Consider the following 23,584-nt stretch of genomic DNA (forward strand, 5'->3'; position numbering starts at 1 on the left):
GACAGGAGAACATCGCTGACTGGGGATTTATGTGCGCCACGTTTGATGTGTTCTCTGACCTTATCGGGGCTCGGTGGCCTTAGAATATAAAATGTCCCCCAGAGAAAGTGTCAGTGTTGATGATAACCACAGTGAGACATTCATCACATACCCTTTGTTGACCACTTTCTACACATGCGGTGATGTAGTAAAACTTCCTGGATTGAAATGTGTGACAGAATTTGATCGTTTAACGTATTTAGGTGTCAGGATGCAAGATAAGTGACAGCAGAGTGACATGAAAAGTCGAAAAAGTTTTAGACACATTCAGTATTTAAACCCTTGTGTCTTGCTGAAACAGAGAGATAGACAGTTGCTCAAAACTCCAATTAGGTTTGTGTTCCTTGCTGAACTTTGACAGATTGAGTTCCGCCAGACATAGAGATCTTATTACTAAACCCATAACTTATCCAGATGTCCAAGCAGTGCACTTAAGAGTCAAACAGTGAAGCTCTGTAACCTCATGGATGTCCAACTAAACAAGCTGATGCAGCTGAATATAGACTATATGACCAGACTGGGCTGCAGTTTTTTAGCCTGTGTTGTTCTTAGAAATGTCAGTCAGCCTTGCATACGAGGCTGCTTTGCTCAAAATATAGTATTTCTTCAGGAATGAGGCATAACTTTCCAAAAACCTCTTTAAATGCATCACATGCCCACATCAGATTAGCCAGTCACTGGTCTGGGGGCTTTAAGAGTGCCTCGGGCGATGCACTTTAGGCAATTTTATTTTATTTAAGTCCTGAAAGACTGACACACAATGACGGGCAGAGGAGGGCGGGGGCAATGCTGGGAAATTATTCCATCCATCTTGGATCTCTTGATGACGGGCAATTTATATCAGCCCGTGGGCCACTCTGTGTGTGTTAACTGAGTGAAGATAAAAGAAAAATGAGTGCATATTTTTATGTGGCAAGAAAAATCTTATTAATCCTGAGTGGGACAAAACCCTCGAAAGGAGGTAGACAAGCAAGAGAGCCTGCAGTTTGGATCTGTTAGTGAGGACATGAATGGCTCCACAGATGCATACAAAGTGAAAATGTCATGCACCTGCTAATAGGTCCATTATGCCTATTATCACTGCAGTTAGTTGACCTTCAGCACGCCTAATAACTGTGTGTGTCCTGATCAGTTTTTATTCATTTTAACACAATTTTTATGTGTTGTCAGTGTAATGCTAAATCCACATAATAGGAAAACTACTGTTGAAAACTGTGTGTAATTTAAAGCTAAAAATGTAAATTCTCTCTCATTTATGAATTAACTCCACTAGATTTACAAGTAAAGCAATATATAAATACATCAATTAAAGCAAACAGAATCAAGAATCAGAACTGTTCGTTCTATGTAGCACCACTGAGTCATCACAGCACCATGACACAGCTGCACTTCGACTTCATGTGCTACCTCAGGGTGTACATGTGTTTTACCCCAAATCACATCCTGTGCTGTCACACGCGCAAACAAAGCAATACCTCCTGCTGTCAACTAATGCATGGTTAGTGTCCTCATCAGTCCATCATGAGTCCTTGCCGGAGCAAAGCTTACAATTACTGTAAACATCGCCCACATTGTTACTTCATCTGTCTGCCGACGTCCTTCTACAGTGCGCAGAGATCACTGCAAAGTGGACATGCAGAGATCTCGAGCAACATCCGAAGTGAAGTGGTTCCATTTCATTATAAATGAATCCACCAGAAATAAAAAAGGCAATGCTCTCACCATTATCGTCTCCCGATCTGCAGGGTTGACACTTTGCATTCAAAACCTCAACCTAAAAACAATAAAAAATCTTCTCACATAGTTCCCTGGGACTAAATCTGATCATCTGCGAGTCTGTGGAGCAAATGTGTCTATTTGAGGGTCTATGACACGAAAAAGTTTGACAACTGCTGATCTCAGATATGGAAATGTCAAAAAGCTTGACGTCAAAGAGGGAAACCATTAGAGAGCACTTTCAACAGAATTAGAAAGACTGAACTTCAAAATCAAGCTGGAGATGGGAATTTTGAACTCTAAATATCACCAGCTGCAGGTATATTAACTGTTTTACACAACTTGTCAAACTTCTCAAGTGGCTCAAAACTTAAATACATTAAAATGATTAAAGTGAAGATACACATTATTATTAATTATAGTGTGAATAAGGTTTTGCACATCAACAAAGCAAAGCCGAAATATAAATGTACCAAACTGGGTGCATGTCACTCACATATCTTTTGGTGTCTATAAACATTGTGAAGAACCGAGTTGATGGAGAACCAAATCTTGCAACAAAAGGTTTCTTCTGGTTCATAAGAGTCCCTGCAGTTGGCAGCATTTGGTGTGGCCTGCTTGGCTCAAATCCAGAATATCCAGATGTTTGTAGAACCTGGAGCTACAACAGCTGCTTTTCACACCTTCACATGTAAATAATTCATATGCTTTGACTCCATGGGAAGCAGAGTGTTCCTTTTAAATTCATGGTACAAACTGTATAGCAATTTGAGATATAACTATTGAGGTAATTATTTAGTAAAAGCTGAATTACAACATTGTACTACTCATCAGTTCAGGTAACTATATTTGTTGTGAATGTGCTGTTGTTTTTCTTTAGAGTCATTTGGTTTTCTAATGACATAATCATTCTTCAATCATTATGATGAGTTTGTACAATGTTTAGTACTTGTACTGTTTAAAACATGGCAGTTAAATCCACCAACAAACAACTTGGTGCTGCTTGGTCTTGTTATTACATGGTGTCTCCAACTGTTTTTATCATATCCTTTTACGCTGTTACTGGTTAGTATATGGCCCTTGTATGTTCTGCAGAGTAAATCATCCCAACTGACTCGAGTAGAAACTGTGCAACTTTAAAAAAAAAAAGGAAACATTTAATCCTGCTGAGTCTCGGCACAGTACAGTTATGGCAAATTTATCATACATGTTTGGCCATAAAGATTACAATCTGTTTGGTTATACTGCACCATAAAAGAAAACTGCATTTAATACTTCCAATAGCATCAAAATAAAAATATAATTTATTACTTTTAGAGTGCTTTAGAGAGGAAGCAAAAAGATTAAACAAGGGGGAAATAAATCTTACAAAACAGGTATAATAAATACGGCAGTCAGTAAGAAGGCTGTGTGTTGTAAGAAGATGAGGTCAAGTTGCTGTTAATCTGGATGTGGCAAGTTGTTTCAGGATCTAAGAGCCTTTAATGATGAGGGTTGTCCCCTTCAGTTTAAGATTTGGCCCCTGTAAGACTGTTGGATGAGAGGGGATGCTAAAACATCTGTGATTAAAAAGTCAGAAAGACACTCATATTGCTTTCCATGCACTGCTTTACAAGGATTCTGAGGATTTTAAAAGCATCTTGTAGTAATAATTGTAGGGGAATGCCAGAAGGCTAGAACTAGCTTGTAATGTAATTCTGTAATTTTCTTCTTCTGCGAGTTTAGTGGCAGCCTGGAACAACTATTAAACCTAAAATTTATACAACACTCAAAATGAGATTAATTAATCTTCCGAAACCATTTAAAGAAAGTTAAGTTCTAAGTTTAGACAGGCTAAAAAGTAATAATTTAAACTTGTGCTGCAACTAAGTTTCCAAGATAGTGTAATATTTCTTAGCAGATTGGTTGATTGTTCCCCCAAAAATATTTATCTTTGAACACTACGGGGAAGTTAACAGATCTAAAATCACTGGGTTGCATTTCCTATCTTTCCCTTGGCACAGTGGTGGGATATTGGTAATTTCAGGCTTGTTTGATAGCTGAAAATATTGACATTTCAAAGAGTAATAAAAGTGTATGCATCTGACCTGTTTACACTCGGTGCTGTGGAGCTGCAGACTTGAGAGTAAATGAAAAAAGAAAAGATATTGGCTTATCTGGATGCTCTGATGTTTTATTTTTTACAGTACATGGAGGGCTTCACATTAGTGTTTATATCTTTGTTTTATTCTTCACTGCATTTCTTTTCTTCACTACTTTAAGGTAATCACTGAGCCAGCCAGGTTCAGCAAATTATTACTGGTCAAAAACATGACAATCCCAGGAAGCACACATCATTAAATGATGGTCCATAGGTTTTTTAATTTCCCATATGATATACATTTTTAAGATACCCCCATAATGGTGCGTAGCTAAAGCAACCGCTGTAACTAATGTTTCTTACTTGCAATAGAACACTTGAGAAATATCTCTGAATACTTACTTTCACTTTATCATATTACAATATACAACTATTTTAAAATATTTAGTTTTGAAAAGGAAGCAATGTTAAAGTTGTTGGCATATCTTCTATTTTTAAGTCCTGTTCTTACTATGGGGAAGCTGTGGCTCAGGAGGTAGAGCGGGTCATCCACTATGTTGGCCGTTCTGAACCCCAAATTGTTCCTGATGCTGTGCCATCGGTGTGTGAGTGCGTGTGTGTGAATGGGATTAGTTTGATTCTGATAAGCAGTTGGCACATTCATGGCAGCCTCTGCTATCAGTGTGCCATGAAGTGTATAGCGCTTTGAGTGGTCGAAAGACAAGAAAAGCACTACATAAGTGCAGTCCATTTACCATTGTGCAATTTGTGCAGTTACATTCTGCAACTGTTTCCTGCTTTCGGATTCCTTAATATATTGTATATTTTTGTAGAGCCAAAACAACCTATTGTAGTTAAAGCCTTGAGTATACACATGATGACATTAAAATCACTGCATTAAAATGTCATGGAAAAAACAAAAAAAACAACAACAAAAAAAATAGTTTTTTTTATACCGCCCAGCAATAGTTCTGACAGGTGAGTAATTTTACTTATTTTACTTGCAAAGAATTGAAATTAAGATTGCTTGGCAGGTAATTATCTAGTCAAGACTTATTAAATACTTGATGAAATGATGCAGACAAATATCTGCTGTATTGTTTTTATTCACATTTATCATCACCTTTTTCTTCTTAATGGTGGCAGATTTACTATATCCTTTACATATGTAGCAGTTCTACTACTACAGCGCATTCAAATATATTACTGGATTATTATTACTAATGCATAACATATAAATAGCATTTCAATGCTGTAGTTGGAGTTAATTTTAGTTGATTTACACAGTAAGCAGTTGAGTATAGAATATTTCCCTCTACAATGTAGTGAAGCAGAAGTATAAAGTAGCATAAAATGGAACTAGCCAAGTGAACTACAAGTACCTCAAAATTGTACTTAAGTACAGTACTTAATGTACAGTAAATGTACTTAGTCACTTTCCACCACTGCAAATAATCAATTCAAGTACCTAGATACTACTCTGTAGTGGTGGGAAAGAATTGCCCAATTTTATCACCATTCATTGTTTTTCTGAATCGTTTTGCTGGCTTATTCTTCCTTAAATGGATGAATTTGAATACGTAAAATAATTTTCATTAAACCAGTGCTTGGTTCATATATAAAAACATATTTCTTGCTCCTAGTCTCTGTTTAGCTAAAAAAGAATAATACACATTTCTAGTTTTGAAGTTATTAACATTTAACAGCATCTTATTAAAAATGCATCCATTCGGTTCACTCTGCATAGCAGGACAGGCACAGAGAGCCAAAAAGTACATGAGGAAAGTATAGATTGTATCACAATAAAAGGCTATGGCTTTGTAGTGATGAACAGCATGTTCTCTTTTTAAAACAGTCCTCCCAGTCGCTTGCATGAAAAGACAAATCACAACAATTTTTCCTCTTGTTGTCACATAAGAATACTTATGCCTCAGGTTTCCACCCCTGTGGTGAAAGTAAAGCAGCAGAGACTCAGGTGTGGCAGCTGCCTCAGCCCTGCAGCTTTTACTGTAGCTGCCTCCAGTGTTCAGCTCAGTATTCACATGTTCTGTGTGTGAGTTGCGGGCAGCACAGAGGACACAGTTCTCCACTTGTGAACAACATTTTCATTCTGCTAATTGTTACAGTGAGCACTCTCATTTGGTTTGAACCAACATGGCTGACAGATGGCGTATTACCCCCTCAATGAGTCCTGAGAGTGGCTGCTATTGTGTAATAGGACGAGCCAACTGCTTGAAATGAACATGATAATCATACCATGGAGTCATTCGGCAGTGCTCTGATTAAAATGACTTGGTGTGGATCGGGAAAACAAATGCTGATATGAAACACTTGTGAAAGTCAGAGAAAGAGAATGGAGCAGAGTTGTCCCAGTTGTATCTTTGCTGTTCAAAAATAGACCAGTTGCCCTCAAATACCATGATAGAGGACAGACCATGCACAATTCACATGCTATTTCAAAGTAAAAATAACAACCTCATATAAGCTGTTGCCTTAGCTGGTTCATCCACAGCAGCTGTTAGGTTTCTCATAAAGAAAACAAAACTGTGGTCCAAAATATTTCCAGTAATTGGTCATCCAACTTCAATTACATACAAAATAATTAGTATCTACATACTGTAGAGCTGTGTTGTAACATGCTATGCAATAATGTGCTATGTGTAATTAATTCTGTTGTGGGGAAATATTAGATACCAGTCCAGTTAACCATTAACATATCTTAACATCAGATCTTGAAAGTATGAAAGGTTAAGATTTCAGTTCTGGTTTATATGTCGTCACCCATGGTTACTGGTGGTAACACTAAGTGTCCCTTACAGTAATAACACCGCTTCCAGAGTTTCGTTCGAAAGACACAGGTAGGAATGCAAGAGAAGGAGAGCAACTAGCGCTTCTGTTTATGGCACACCCAAACAAACCATGGGCTGAGAGGAGTCCCTACATTCAACAATGCTTGTCTCCTGCAATGCATGCATCCATCGTTTCCTGTGAATCCCTTGTGCATGTGTGTGCAGAGAATGTGTTGATATGCAAAGAAGATAACCAGACTCCAGGAACAATTACAGAATGCAAATACATTGAATGGCTATTGCTAAAACAAAAAAGGTTGGCCGTATTAAAGATAGGGTTCACTGTAATTAAAATATGAAGCCTTATAACCATAAATAATTCAACAGCTATCAGCTTCTATTCCTTTTTTTGTGCAATTAGTAAATAGTTGCCTCTCAGCTAAAGCAGTAAACAGACCTCATTGCAAAGTAGCAAGAATGTTTGACTTTCTCTGGGTGGAAATGCTCCGACAACTTTGGTTTTATCAAGTGACACTGTGACAAGAACATTGCTGTCAAATGTTAACACTGCAGACCAGAAGTCATTCCACTGCAAACAAAGTGACATCAAATCCCCTTAAAACAGCATCACAACACCAAACTCAAGTAAAGCAACCCTGATTATCAAGGGTAGGTAGCAGTTATCCAATGTTTCAGAGAAGCATTGATTAGCTGTTTGAATGTGGACAGAATAACAACAACACATTACAATATAGTGAGATGCAACCTAATACAACAGCTTTCTTAATAAAGCTTGTAATATTTACTGTGTTGTGATTGTGTCAGGTCTTTATTTGCCTCGATGATAATTGTAGAGGGTTTAGCTTGTGCTTGTTTCCTTTTGATAATGCAGCTGTGTTTCATGATTTTTGAGACTTTTTCCCTTGCTATGTTACATAATTCTGCAGTATTTGTGGCTGATTCTCCAGCACTTCAGGCGTCGACTATCTGGCCTGTTGGTATCTCTGTAAGTTTCCTTATCAACGCTCACTTGTAAAATTACTATTTCTCAGATGTCTGTTCAAGCCGACACATGCTGTTAATTGGTTTTTAACTGAACATTCTGTAGTACAACTCACTTGTAAGAATGTCTAAAATTGTGATTTTCAGGGGTGAACTTGTGACTTATGACTTACTCATATTACTCTCCTGTAAGAGTCTTGACATAATAATGACAGCATATGCTGTACAACTGCAACGGCAGTACCACAACAACACTGATTGCACAAGCTGAATAACAACTGGCTTAAATCAACACATGTTAGAGTCTCGGCAACAGCCTTAACATCATATCATATACTTCACAACTGTTCATTCATAGCCAGGATTTTGTAGAGGGCTGTGTTATCTCACACAACATTTCTATTATTGTGTTTACCCATGATAAGGGTTTAATGTATAATTTTATTTTGCAGGTTATTTATCCAGCTCTCTTGCTTGTGTGCTGTGCTATTGGGTTACCCAGCTTCTTTGCAAAGACATGCACAAGGGACATGCGTTCCTGATTGTTGAAGATGAAGGGAGGATGCACACTAACTAACTTTCAGAGATGTAACAGAAAAGTAATATAAAAAAGTGTTGTATCCTGTATCCTGAAAACCACACAATTACCTTGATATTTAAGTAGTAACTGACAACAAACCCAGGAATCCCTACAAAAACTAAGGAGAGTGAAAGTGCGTGCCCACTTACATTATGGTGCTGTCCCACAGTGCACAGTAAGGGTTCATTGTTCCCTGGAAGGCAGAAAAAAGGACAAAATGTTTATCAAGTGAATTATTATGATAATTTATCATCATTATAATCATTATCATTATAAATCAACTGTATGTTTGTCCTTCTACGTAGATGTCATTGAAAAGGTGTTTCATGTGTGGATCAAACCATCAGACGCACACACACGTGCTGACGCTGTCAGACTTACATGCACTTAATCTTCAAGATGAATAAAAAGGCCTGGATCATAAAAAGGATTGTCCATGTAATTATCTGACTGAGGCACACTCTTCTGACACCGGGTGCTTGCAAATTAATTATCAAGCCAATTAACCACCATTGTGTGTTGGCTAATGGGTGGTGATATGTGCTCTGGTCATTATCGAACATCCAGTCAACAGACAAAAACTCTTTCTATAGTGTGAAAAGAGAAACCTTGAATCTTTTATAGCGAAACTAACTAATAAAAAGTGATATTCATAGGTGCAATCAATGTGTTCATTCGTTGATCTATACAATAATTTTTTTCTTACATTTGCCAGGTGAGCCAGTTCAATCTCCAGGTGGGATTCAGTTGCCTTGGGCTCAGGTTTCACAGTCACAGCAATGACCTTGGAGTTGACAACCGTGTGGTTCCTGAGGCAAACAAAGATGCAGAAAAGTTAGAAAATAATTGGATGTAACTGTAACACAATGTTTAATTGTCAATGAGGGTCAAATGTGCAACAATTTACTTCACTTTCTAACACAATGTGGTAAAGTAGAGGCGCATGTTTGCTATATATGCTTAACTGTATTATCTTACTGGATATCCCTATAAATGTTACATGGAACTTCTAAGTAAAAAATGTGGCAACATTTCTAGTGTTCAAAGCTTTAACTTTGATTTTTACTTCAAACACCTCTTTTCATGCTCCGTGAAGATTAACACGGATTACATTTAAGTGCAGAGTCAGTGAGATTTATGGGGGATCTATAAGGAACACTGGTTTTAAAACCTGATTTGGGGCTCTTGAAAAGATTTTCTGCACATATTTTGAATTTAAAGTTTCTCTCTGCTGGCTAATCTAATAATCTAAAATATAGAGTGCAAGTTCTTTGAAATCATTTTTAAACTAGTCAAGTATTGGTCTAAAGTATTTTCTCTAGTGCAGGTTGTATACACTCAATAACAGGAGGATTGAAAAAAAACTGTCCATTAGACGTCAAAGCAGCTATACAGGACATTTGCCAGTGATGGTGTTCAAAACATCTAAGTAGACCAGAAAACAGAGAGTACAAATCAAAGGCTCGTCTGATCCGAACGAGATGTTTCTTTGTATCCTACGCTTTTAAAAATCTGGCATTACAGTCCTGTTTCCAAAATCATCACCAGCTATTGTATAGTTGACAGAATATTCTTTTTATTAGAAGCTGCAATCTGTGAGCACTTCCCACTAGGAAGAAAACTGTCAGCTTCACAAAGGAAAGTAGAGGTGATACTGCAGCAGCCCCCTTTCCTACCAGCACCGCTTGAGCTGAGAATATTTTTATCTGACTTTGTTATATGGTACAAGTCTGTTATTTTAAAATGGAAATCAATGGAGTAAATGGATAAGTACTTTATCTCTCTCTAAGTGCACTGAGAGGCGTCTGACATTTGGTAGCAAACAAAGTTATTTTCTCCTTTGAAACTTCTCAAGCTTAAAATTTGGCGAATGGAAATCTTAAACAGTTGCCACTGGATCTGTTTGGAAAGGGCGAGCTTCAGCGTCCCATTATGAGCTCCACTCCACATGTGCACAGAGGGCTGCTGTTCCACCTGTGACAGCTGGCCTGGCCAGTCCTAGAATGACCGCTCTGTCCTTGGGACATTGGTGCCAGGGACTTGTTGATTGGGGCCTGACACCAGGTGTTTGTTTGAGACATCCCGCTGCTTTTCCAGACACTAATGTCATCCTTAATTAACTACATATTCCATGCTACAGTGAATATGTTTCATTTACAAAATTAGAGTCAACACAAACAAACTGATTTCTCTAAGTTTTATATATGCAAAAATATGATATTATCAGCAAGGACAAAATTACTATAATTATGAATAAAAAGTATCTTTAAACTTAAAATAACATATGCAACAAAAGCAAAAGCACTTTCTCCTGTTGAAAGTTTGGAGTGGAACATTTTAGGGACACTGGAGTCAGGCACAGCCTGGTTTTAAGACTTGATCTACAACTCTGAATAAAAATGGACACCTCTGCCGCTTCCAAAGGATTAAATCTGTCTCATATTTCCTCTTGCCAGCAGACCAGAAAATATAGACAAGGAGATATGCTGCACTTACTTTGGTGAAGGTAGCATGAGTCCAAGAGTCTTGTAGAGAACAGTTCCCATAATGAAGACAGGCGATCCTTCCATATCTAAGGAGAAAAATGAACAATTAATTAACACTATTGTCTGTTTTTTATACCAATAGACTTCCTTTATTGTAGTATCACCAAACTTCATTATACAAGTGGACCTTGTTGCCAGACTTTCAGTTAAAAAGCAAAAATTCAACCTCGTCCATACTGTATATATTTAATACTGTAAGTTTTGCCTTCCAATAACACAGTGAATTTTCACAATTCAAAGGGAAGTTTTAATTGGGAGTAACACTTGGCTTAAGTAAACCTGCTAGTTTGCAGTGCCAAAGCAGTTTCTGCCAATAACACTCTAAGAAAACAAGATTTTTCTTTAACGAAGAGCACTTTTTGCAACTTTTTGCAACAGACTTTGTTGACTCCAGTCAGAGGAGTGCTAAAGTCTCCTGTACAATCAGCTTCTTGCACTGTCCAAATAATTAGAGTGGCTGGGATTAGGCACGTGGCACAGATTCATAATCAATCCCTTGTTTTGTTATCTTTGATATATTCCAGATAAGACTGATTACACCAATTAACCAAATTGTCTGGCTCTGGATTGCGATATACAGTGGCGACTGGCAGTGTTTGAAAGGATGCTGAAAATGCTGAGTCAATGGAAAACTCAGCGACTGAACAAGCACAGGCAAGCAAACTGGCTTTGTTCGGAAGCTTGTAGCATTATTTCACTTTCCCAAAACAAAGGGTGATGTAGCATAAAACATTAAGAAAATACCTGCAGCAGAAGACTGATGTGTCTGTGTGAAAGTCTTATTGTAAGTTTTCAGACAAAGCAATTCAACTAAAATCATCCAGCTTTTGCTGAGATGCCAAGATATTTATTTTTCATTCCTCAACAGTGGCCAATAAATCCATCATTGTCTATTCACTATGCATTAATCCTACATTTCTACAACAGTTTCCTCTGCAGATTCTATACATGTTACTGCAACTTTTATACAGAAGTAAACTTTACATATATATTCAAGAGAAATAAATAAAGTATGTGGAGTCCTAAAGGAAGATGTCTTGGACGAGAACTAGAATGGTTCTTGAAATATATTCAGTCACATACCTGCTGACTGGGAAACAAAGAGGCCCTTTGGGATGACTACTTTATCTTCGGAGTTCCTGGCCCATTCAACCATGCCTTTACGACCCTTCATGGGGAAGTTGATGTCAGTCATCACAGACACTGCTGGAAGTCTCTGGATGCTGGCCACTGCAGAATTTAAACACACAGACCAACGAAGAAATACTGATGATCAATATACTTTAGAGTATTTATGAGTTTGTTCTCTCATGGAGAGGCACCCAAGATCAATTTACCAAAAAGTCAGCCAGTAATTAAATAAATCTCATTCACGTTTATACCGCCTTGTACACACTGTATCAGTGTGTTTATATGTGAAGTATTTATATTTGCTGCACAACGGAGCTGAAACTTTCATCCTTCATAAGTTGTGCTACAACACCCCTGCGTTACTCTTTAAAGGCGCAATCTGTAATTCAAATATAAACCAGAAAAACACAACAATGACATATATTATCTAGTGTATTATTGACAGGTCTATAATTTCAGAAATACTTATTTTCCTTTATCAAGCTGCATTGTACATGTGAATATACCTATATAATAGTATAATATGTATCTATGATATATATATAATCAAAACATGCCTAAATCGGTTTTTAGTTTATTTATTTATACATTTACCACTATGTGCAAAATAAAAGCTGCAACTGGCACCTGACAACTGGTAGACAGGTAATATCCTTAATTACTCTTTTCTTTTCTCACCTCCCAGCTGAGGTGCCTTAAAAGAACAGTCTCTGCACCAAGGCCACGACAAGGGAAATTCCCAGGATAGACTGAAAAGGTCTTAACATTACAAGGGGAGCATAAAGATGTACTGTTCTCCACCTGATATCGCATCCAGTCCCGGTCAGGTGGTGCTTCAGCGAGGGGAATCTGAGGCTAATCCTACCATTGATGTAAAAGCTCTATTGTTCCTCGTGCTCTGCCAATAATACAATTTGAATCCTGGCAAGACTCCATGTTTGAGTGAAATCTGTGACAGAAGGTGTGTCTGTGTGTTTCGGATGATCCAGCAACGGGCATGAAATCACAAAGCGCCACGAGACCCCGAATTTGCAAAGAGGCCTGTTCACAGCACCAGATGTTGGGAGCAGGAGTGGTAAGCGTGTGTGTATTTGTGTTTGGGTTTTTAGTCATGGGGCACACTGTGAAACACAACAGGGTGCTAGGAAGAGTTCTTTCAGAGTTCTGGGTAATTCTGCAGGTAAATGGGGCTTTGCACTTGCCTGATGGGGCTAGACAGCACAAATAAAGTGATAATTTAGGATTGTGATGCCTCTGAACACCAATTCAGTGCATTCTGCATGGCTCATTTTCATAAGAGGGAATTAAAGCATTGGTCATTACATCTGAATGCATTCACGAGAGGTTCAGCATTAGGTAAACTGTTGAAGTAAAACAACACAAACATTTTGCACGGAAAATAAATTAATGAGCATCCACAGCCATTGTACGCGTGTGTAATTGCAATTAATCACTATAATGTCAAAATATTCTCTCGACCATGAAGCACAGCCTCACAATAGACAGCCAGAACAAAAATGTCAAACAGGCATGATGTATTTCACCTTCAAAGCGGTGTTTAATTTTCTAACATGTCCCAAGCTTCACTTTGTCCTCCAAGTGTTTGCTTGTAAGGAGGGAGAATAAGTTGCTGGAGTGGAGAACCTTTTGCAATCAAGGTTATTTGACTAAAAGTAGGAGGACAGAGGACGATGCACCGGTGACAGCCAGTATTTATCTAGGTGTCAAGAGGCTGCCATAAATTAGTGACGAAATGATGCCGCAATATCTTACTCAGCCAGATGCTCTCCACTTGGCTTCCGCCGATGGATCCACAAAACTTTCCATTCCTTTAATCAAAAGGGCCACGTGAGCTGAAATTACTGTGTGGCTGGCTGGCAAAGCCTGTGCTATGTCCAGGGGTAAAAATATTATCCTGAAAACTCTGTTTTCCATGTCCTAGGCATGTATTATCAAAATTGAGTTTGGTAAGTTGAGTTATTTTCCAAATACACAGTAAAATGTGAATGGATGAATGCACATTTTATATAAACAGCCTATGTCTGTGAGTCTAAGTTTTTGACTATAATGGCAAAATCGAAAACATGCACAAAAAGCAGACATTTATTCTGACATTTACAACAGACAGGTAAAACATGTAGTCAGTTCTTGCACTAAAAATGTCTCCCTTCAAGACCTTTATATATTTTCACCAGCAGCCAGTAAGGGTCTGGTTGATTCTAGCCAGAGGCAGCTCATTACTGCCACATCTTCAGATAATTGCTCAAAAGCCAAATGGCCCCTCAGTGCTACAGTGAGATTTTTCAGAAAGCCGCTCCAGAAATGTGCCTGCCTGGGCCTTGCATTGCCGAATTGATAATATGTCTGTACTTCCAGCATTCACATAGTACTTAAGACTACCACTACATAAGAGGTTCACACATGTTCCTCAGTGTTTGATGAAAAAATGATCCATCACAAAACACATTTCCCCCTATTCCTTCCTGTACAAATATACAAAAATTGTATGTGTTCAGCCACTATATCTATTCGTTCCTTTCTATGAGTTACAAAAGAAAAAAAAATCATCATCATAATCATAAGCCTTTTAATGGGGTAAAAAAGAACAGGAAGCAATGTACTTATAGAGGATGAGAATTAAAAAGAGTTTTCAAAGAGTCCTGGGACTAAGAATTTAGTCAGTTTTGTGTATTTCAACTGAATTAGTCTGAAAAAAATTAGGGCCTGTCTGCTTTATTAGTGAAACTGATGATACAACACAGCTGCAACTCATTAACAAGGAGTAATCAGGAAGACTTCAGTCACACCTGGAGAACTATGAGAAGCAAAAAAGCTACTTGCTTTCAAAAAGTTCTTAATGCCTTTGATGCACTTTCCCTTTGAAAGCCATATTCATTATTGTGGAGAACTAGGAAAAAGAAGTAATTTAATTAAACCTTACTAATTATCAATTAATGGTTCTAGAAGTGTGGCTCAAATACTTTGCTTCATTAGCTCATATTGTTCAATTGTTGCTACATAAGAGAAAAAGTCAAATGTTACTGAAATATGTTGTTCCCTTCTCTTAAGTGTAATTTAAACTGCTTTAGGGTGGAATCAATATCCGCTTGGATGTCAATGTTGGGATCCAGTCAGTAAAGGTGTGCCATCTTTCAGGTTTCATCACACTTTGAATAAATTACTATTGATTATAGTATAGTTTCCTCATTAGGGCAATCAGAGTAGAACAGTGTGGATGAAACTAATTTAGTGTTATTTAGACTTACTGGCACTCTGCTGCAAGTTTAAGCACATTTACTAAAATATGTACTGTATCATTGCCAAACATAATATCACAGTCTTCTAGATTTTTGTAAGAGGTTCTGCCATCTTACAGGCAACCAATGCCAATATTTCAGTACGCACATGAGAATAAACTTGCAGGTTATCTATCACTTATTCATGTAAAAAAAATGTCATTAGACAGAGCAGGGAAGACTTTTCAATTCAGTGAAATCAATTTTGAAATCGATGCCCCTTCAAATGCTGTACTGCACAACAATATATCATGAAAATGGGCAAGAAAATAAGCGTAGAGACATTAGTGTTACTGTAGTGGACTACTTATGTTTTTGTAATTCAATTTTGTATGAATTCAATAAAAACTAATAGAACTAAAAAAAAACTAAAAATAAATGTATGCTTGGAAAATAGTGAGCAGTAAAATATATGTGATATGTGATTTAAAAACTCATGCAATAACTACAGTATAGTCCTTCAAGAATGGGCCCTGATTATTCCAGTCAGTGCTTTTTTAAGACTTCAACAAAATACTGAGTTGCATCATCACTCCATGTCATATCATATCTGATGGATGGACACAGTTTCATCCATAGTCCCACAGATTTGAGCAGACCAGACAGTCATACGCCTGACTAATATAATAAGAATATTTCATATGCAAGTTTGGCTATGCAATACAAAGCATTTGTATGAATCTGGATGAAACACTTAACTGTAAATTTAGAGCCAGTTTCACAGAATAGATTGCACATTGTGTACGAAGCTGGGCTCATGTGTTAATGCTTTTTCCCAGCATAAAGAGGAAGTGAGATTGGACCACCACTATTAAGCCAAATTGGAATAAGTATAAAACAGGAGAACATTCTCACATCTGTGAAAGAAGTCATTAATGCTTGGCATTACGGAATGCATTCAAGCCTTATTTCCAAGTGTCCATTACTTAATTTGCCTCTCATGGTGTTTCGTAATGGCATTTTGATGGGCGCATTCATTGTACCATGTTTGGTGTGCTATTCTTTGGGGCTACCTATTCATCATTATGGAAATCATAAACCATAAAGAGAAACTGAGTGTGAGTGTTTTTTATAAGTGGGTCAAATGTTAGCCATTGTAAAGAATACAAGGAAGAAACCTCACTCCTCCAGAGGCATTGCCTACCAGCACAGCTGTACATGCTCACATTCACTTGCATGAATAAATCACGACCGCAATTCTATTATTCCATTCCAGTAAGACACCATTTATGGCTGAGTAAGAAATGAAATGCCACAGAGACCTCAGATCATCCAAGAGGCTGCGCGACAGAAGTGAAAAAAACCCATGAGAACATTAGGGAAGAGAAATACTGCTCAAAGACTCATATCCAGAGACCTTTTTTCCCAAAGAGGGGGAGTTATAATCTGGACCACAATCAGTGGTGCAGAAAAAAAATGTTAGCAAGCTCATTACAGCTGCAAAGAATAACTTCCCATTTTATAGACTTTTATCAGACACTCCCACAAAATGTCTTTTAAATAACTGCTAATCTCGCAAGAAACTGACAATCTGTTTTATGCTGCCACACTTCTGCACAACATGCTTTAGGGTTACGCTTTGCTAATCATGTCTTTATCTGCAGTACAGAATTACTTCACCTTCAAATATGCCACAAATACTTTATTTGATTATTGTGAAAAACTGATCTGAACTATTAATTAATAGAAACTGTCTATATATATATATATATATGATATTATGTTTATACAGTGAACAATGCTGGTAAACACAATCTACTGCACTCTATAAAAATATAATTACTATTATAAGAGTGCTGTGTGTATTTTGTCTTTATACTGTAGCTCTAGTTAAGAGCTAGCTGTTGTGGGGGTTCCTACACTGCAGGCTCTTGATATTGGATTTGGTGTTAAGTGTTTTCATAGGAATTTAGCACATTAAGACCACAAGCTCAGTTTTAATTAACATTATCGATTTGCAGTAATTTTACTCCCCCACCCTTACCACGCGCCATTTATCCTAAATTAATGAGGGTGGGGAAATTGACACAAGGAGTCAGCAGAGCACAGGGATTATGTGTCCATGTCGAGCAGAAATAAAGGGTAAAACGAGTTCAGCTGCTGTGGGCTGGGAGGAAAAGTGGACTCATTCTTACCCAAGTTCCCAGTCATCAAATAGGCATTGTGGAAATCCTTCATGCCCAGTCCCACGATGTGGATAAATTCCTCTATGACCTGCATGAGCTCCACCGCTCCGGGATAGATCTGGACAAGATAAAAAAAAGACGACAAGACGCTTTCGATTTCACAAATGCAGTAGTAGTCGTATTAATGAACGGATGGAAGTGTAGAACACGAACAAATAAGAAAGTCATAAATACATATCAGAATTAACCTTTAGGTATACAGTTGAGGATGGAAGCTGTAAAGAACATAAAAACACTAAATCAAATATTGAAAACTAAATAGATGGTAACACAATTACATCTTAATAAAAGAGATGAAAGAGGAGGAATGTTTAAGAGAAAAGGTCATAGTATCACAGATATTTTGATTAAATTTAAAGTTTCTTGTGATTTGAAACACAATGTTCATATAACTGCGACTGAACCATCTACAGCTGAAAGAGTTAGTCCAATAAGCAATAATCTGATTGACAGAAATGAAATTGCCATCTATTGTTATAACTTATCTTAAAGCAAAACTGACAAAAAAATGTTCAAGCTTCTCAAATATTCACACATTTTCTTTGCTATTTGATTGTTGGTTGTATTTTCTAATACTTAAAGATCAAACAATTAGTCGATTATTAAAGAAATGACTGGGCATATAGTGGCAACCCTAATTGAACCATCCATGTGACATCAGGATCAGAGCTAGGACCACTGGGTTTACACACACAGTTGTTGGTTGGCTTCTCCTCTGAAAGGCTCTGCCAAGTCAAGGGTGATTGCCTGGGTTCATGTGACGCTCCATACACATCAGTGCTCAGTAAGAGAATGCAGCGCCAGGAATTCAGCACCACTGACAGCTCCATAGCTCGACCAGTAACACCGCTGGTCGGGGTCAGCTCTTTCCTCTAAGTCGATAAATCAAAGGCACGCTAATCCAATAAGTGACCTTCAAAAGATTGGACCACTGTCCTGGCTGTCATTCTAGTGGTGATGGGTCGGATCTAATGAGAGTCTTTGATTTGGGGGCCAGCAGTTTTGTCCTTTGACTGCGATATTGTGAATACTGATTATGGGATTGTGTAGCTGTGCCATACATGACGACAGTTTTGCCAGACTCTGACACAGTTGCCACTTTGACAAAGTATCAGCTGCACAGAACAATGCTGCAACATTTCAAAATGTCAAATTGTTGGAGAAATGTGTCATATTATACAAATATTATGGTAGGACATGGCGATGATGATGATCAGGAAATTAGAAAAGGCCTTTGAATGGCATTAAGCAATTAACACCTCACTTTCATGCTTGATATTCAACAAACACCTGAGGCAGGTATTTCCCTCCTCGGTAACACCTTGTGTTCTGTGTGTTGGCACATGCCTCTACATGTGCCGCTGCTAAGCCAGGCAAGCGGATCAGTAATGCTGAAGTCGAGAGCCTCTGACACAGCAGAGTGAAAGCCATAGTGGGGGGAAAAAGCACATCACGTCGCCCCTTCCGGCGTGTCTGACGCACAGTGCAGTCATGCTCATTCGGCTGGTCTCCATGGCAACCGTGAGATGTGAAGGCAGCGCAGGGAAATGGCTGCAGTGGAGGTTCTGTAGACAGAGCTCTTCCTTTCCTTGCCATGGTAACAGTGACAGGAGGTGAATATATAGTGATCTCTGCTCGGAGCCAACTCTGCAGCCAGTAAAACCTCATAGTGAGGTGTTTCATGTGAGTGTTTTCAATGTCCACGGCACGCTGTGTGTGGGTGCTGTGTAAAAACTGAGCTCATTAATGCAGGAAAAGCCAACAAGTGAGAAAAATTGATAACTGTGAAGTCCAACGTCCTCTTGGTGGAGTGCCGAAATTGAAGCAGCACCCCTTAGACAGGCACATTAATAACTACTGAAATAATTAACACATATCTCTTCTGGGTGTTCAATCACAGAGACAACCATTCCTATTCCTATATTTCCTCTGATATGTCTGTCTCCGTCTCTCTGACGCATTCTTACTGACGAAACTGCTCATTTGTGAGCTCTTCTCACCGACAACCCACCTTTGGGGCCTGCCAAACCGAAGCTGCAGTGAGTAAACACCTAATTACTGCCTGTAGAGACACTCGGGACTGGCACTCGTGGAAGAGTTTGAACTGCCTGTGTTTCTCTACCATCTTACTTGAAGTCAGGCGTGGAGAAACAGGGACAAAAAAAAAGAGATGACTGATTTTAAGACACCAACTCAGTCGTGCGTCAGTGCAGGTGATACCTAATTGAAGTCAATTTACCAGTGAAGGTGACAAGAGAGCAGATGCCCTCTGCAGACTCACAGTCACCACAGATGGTATCTCTGTCAGAGTTTGGATGTGCGTGATTTCAGGGTTTAAGTTGTCTCAGACACCAGTGGCAGGTTTTAAAAACGCAAGTTGCCACCTCTCAAGCTGAGAGATGTGTCCGACAAAGGACGTAGCCAGAAGCCAATCTCCCTGGATGAACACAGTGTCAAGAAAGTGTACTGTTCTGTACTCAAACTTTAATCTACAGTACATCACTACGGTTCTGCAGTCTGTTCCCCCTAGATTTGTATTGGATATTGAAACATTTCTTTGACTACACAGCTTCTATACAGCTGCCGTACAATGTCAAAGAAAGGCAGACAGGGAGTCCTAGCTTCTCAGGTACAAGCAATGAGAAGTCTAAATTGTTTGTTTCTATTATACAATTCAACTGAACTAATGGTCTAATCGCACTAGTTGCCATGGTCTGTATCAGCTGGGTGAAACAATGTGTGTGCAGCAGGATTGAGTCCTGCAGTGTTAATAGTTGGACAGTCTCTGTGGCAGTGCTGCTGCCATCAAGTGGTGCTCTGAGGAACTAGCTTTCTAAATGAGGCCAGATGTCACTCATGCTAAATGACCTCTTGAAGTGATATGTGTAAGTGAAAGATTAACCCAGCATTAACCATACTTTTCTTTATTTCTGCTATTCAGATGAAGCAACTGTGAAAAAGCTCTGAGTCGGTTTTTCAGACACACAACACTCACACAGCAATCTGAATTATTTACTGAGTCTACAGCAACAAGCTTACCTTTTGTGCATCTTCCCATTTCTCCTTATTTTCCTCCTCCAAGAGGTTACTGATGATTTGAAAGAAGTTCTGTGGAGAGATGATAAAAGGGAAAATACGTAACACACCCACACACAAGTATTACAGGCACTGCAGCAAGATACTTTTAAAAATCATGACAAATAAACATCATGCACTCAAAAATGAATGTTATGGATAATATACTGATGTTTACAGGGATTTCTATAGGGGGTTAATGGCCATCCCTGCGGGGCTTAATAGCACCGGGACAATCTGCCACTAAAACCATGATGGTAAGCCATCAGAGAAAAGATGGACTTGTGGATCAGCCTTGACAAAAATACACCTTGAACCCCCTGCAGCTTGCAGCAAACACTTAATGCTAGAGGAGAGAAGCACAAGCTGCAATCAGAAAAAAAGATGAAAGGGAATGTTTGAGCAGCTGTGTGGATTGTCTTCAGCAGTGGAGAGCAGGGGCTGCTTGGGGTGCATGCCTGCAGTAGTAATAGGACCCCTGTCTGATCTTTAGCCTTGTTATTTCGTCTGGTCTACAATGTGCCTGAGGGAGTGGCTCTCTCTCTTGACACAGGCTATCTTGTTTTCTACTTGAATGCTTATGCTCCCTCTGGTGGTAATGTGCCCACTTTAACACTGCATTAGCGCAGAGACACACGGAGGGGGTGGGCTGGCTGACTGCTCTCCTGTCTGCCCACACACACTATAGAGCTCTCATAATAACCAGAGACAGAATGCTTTCCTCATCTCATAGATTTTCTATGGGGGGAAAATGGCTGAATGGGCCCTAGGTTGCCCATCCATGGCCAGCACATTTGGCTTTTATTTCTGCAGAACATTAGTAGCAGACCATGCACCTTACATCCAGTGGAAACTGTTGATAAATGTGCAGACAACTAAAGGGAAAGAGCATCCCTTACATTTTGTAGTCCACACACCACTGGGCTTTGGAAGTGCATAATTAAGTGAGTTCAAAGATTTGGTGATTTAATTACCTACATCCTAACCTGAAGTACAAGCTGTATGCCAATTAAGTCCCATCACATTCAAAAGATGCTTATGTGAGTCTAGTGTCTTGACATCACTTATGTTAGATATCTTGTTTGGTGGATTTTTCCTTTCTTTATGTAGTTTCATTTCACATTTTTCACAAATCCGTTCATCCAAACCTGCAAGAAAGTATAACACCCAACATTAGGGGTATTTTATAAATTACAAATATACGGTCCAACATTTTCATAGCTCATATATTACTTTTTTTTCTACTAAATGGAAACAGCACTGTGTAATTTAAATGCATTTTCACATTATTAAAGCAGAAATTATTTCTATTTCCATACATAAAATGGCTGATAGGCAGAAATAAAACTTTTCTAATTTTCCGGCGCTATAAAGTATATCTTTATGCAGAACAACGACAACAAAACAAGCCTGATAAAGAAACAAAGCAGGATTAGAAACTCGCAAAAGAACTTTAAAGGATAATTAGGTTTTTCATTAACACACATACAATATTCAAAAGTTGCCGTTACCATCAAACAGCGAGGAACATTTCACTTTCCATTTAGCCTCACTAAAAAACGCATGAGCCAAACACAAACAAAAGCATACACAATTTGTAACAGGCACGCAGGACAGCACAAAGACCACAAAGAGAACCGAGAAGGGTGTCTTTGAAAATGACACAGCTCTGAGGACATAAATTATCTTATTGGTGATGGAGGTGGAGCTTTAGCTATAATCTCCATCATCCTATTGACATAAAGAGGATCAAGACTGCAGTCAACCCCAACATGATGAGATGAAACAGCTTAGGACGTGGAGGAGATCTCTTGATACAATAGAGCCATGAGGTGTGTTAGTCAGGCTTTTTGCTATTTCAGACATATTAGAAAACCTTTTTTCTCATATAATACAGTGTTGGCAGTAAAATGTATCAGACATTTCCCCTTGTCAACTGATTATTTTGTCCCGTTTGTAAGCCATTACGCAGTAGGATATGACTTTATCTCACAAAGATCCATGTGTACAAAATAACCCAACTGTCCACTTACTTGCACATCATCTGAAGATGGCTCATAGCTGGCTCTCTTGAAGGTTTCCGTCACATTGCGAAGGATCTCCACAGAGGACAGCAGGTCACCAGCATAGAAGTTCTTCCTCTGGGTAAGGTCCCGCAGGTTTTTTGTGACCAGGGACATCCCGTCCCCCGCCAGCATCCTCTGGCCCTTGGCAAGGTGCCCCTGAACCTCCAAAAACAGGAGAAGACAAAACTTGGGGCATCGGTGTCCTCCAGATACACACTAAGCTACACATTTTGGAGTAAATGGAGTGCAAAGAAATCAGGAAGAAAGACTCAAGTCTCTACGGCCCTTTATGTGACACTTATATCAAAGCCAGGCCGAAATGTATTCTGCCTCACGGATGTGTTGAAATGAGCCAATATGAATAAAAGAGTTAACTGGAGCAGAAGACACACATTTAGGCAGAAATTGCACGGTGAAATGACATTTCACATCATTGCACAGGGTTTATGTCCATAAATACACGTTCACAGGTGCAGCACTGTATGTGCTATCTCAGCTCTTCTGAATTATTTTATTTTTAACGGTGATGGAGGGTTACCAAAATTACCTATTCTAGTGGAAAGTGCTATTGTGTTTCCAGACTATATGCAAACACACAAAAGCAAAAATATATTTAATAAAGATGGAACCAGACTTTGATAAAAAAATGGATTTCTTGTGATCCTGATGTCTCATCATACATGAGATGAAAAAAGAATGAAAGAGAGAGTTCACACCAGAACATTTTGGAAGAAAAAGGTAATTCTATAAAAAGAAGATCACCAATTCACTGAAATTCTCCAACTTTGTTGTTCGGTCACGTGATGGTCCAATACAAAATTATAATTTATATGTATCCCAGTGGATATTGTTGAAAATGTTGTGAAGCGCAAGTGAGGAAAAACACTTGACTTTCAGTGCTCATAAAAGCACAAAAATATAACAAGCTGAAGCAACAAGACAAACACAGAGGAGAACATGCCAGAAACTCTAAATCAAATAGTTTAAGGGTTTGACGATGACCATTCATTACACGGAGAAAAATAGCAAAATCAGTGTTTTAATTTGCTCCTCTATTGAGAGTGGCTACAGTGTGATG

The 23,584-nt window shown here is 38.6% G+C and overlaps 1 protein-coding gene across 3 annotated transcripts in view; it reads right to left on the reverse strand.

Moving 5' to 3' along the window:
- Positions 1 to 23,584, reverse strand: part of adgrb3 (adhesion G protein-coupled receptor B3) — a 111,457-nt gene that overhangs the window by 23,855 nt on the left and 64,018 nt on the right. For all 3 annotated transcript variants that reach the window (XM_035663834.1, XM_035663832.1, XM_035663833.1), the window contains 7 exons: positions 22,474 to 22,668; positions 20,405 to 20,473; positions 17,315 to 17,423; positions 11,836 to 11,982; positions 10,703 to 10,778; positions 8,913 to 9,015; positions 8,356 to 8,399 (listed from right to left, as the gene is read on the reverse strand). In XM_035663834.1, coding sequence (XP_035519727.1) covers positions 8,356 to 8,399; positions 8,913 to 9,015; positions 10,703 to 10,778; positions 11,836 to 11,982; positions 17,315 to 17,423; positions 20,405 to 20,473; positions 22,474 to 22,668 — 743 coding nt within the window. The remainder of the gene's footprint in view (positions 1 to 8,355; positions 8,400 to 8,912; positions 9,016 to 10,702; positions 10,779 to 11,835; positions 11,983 to 17,314; positions 17,424 to 20,404; positions 20,474 to 22,473; positions 22,669 to 23,584) is intronic.

Source organism: Morone saxatilis, unplaced genomic scaffold (assembly GCF_004916995.1).
Source record: "Morone saxatilis isolate NCDOM2014 unplaced genomic scaffold, NCSU_SB_2.0 Contig19, whole genome shotgun sequence".
Taxonomy (NCBI): Eukaryota; Metazoa; Chordata; class Actinopteri; family Moronidae; genus Morone; species Morone saxatilis.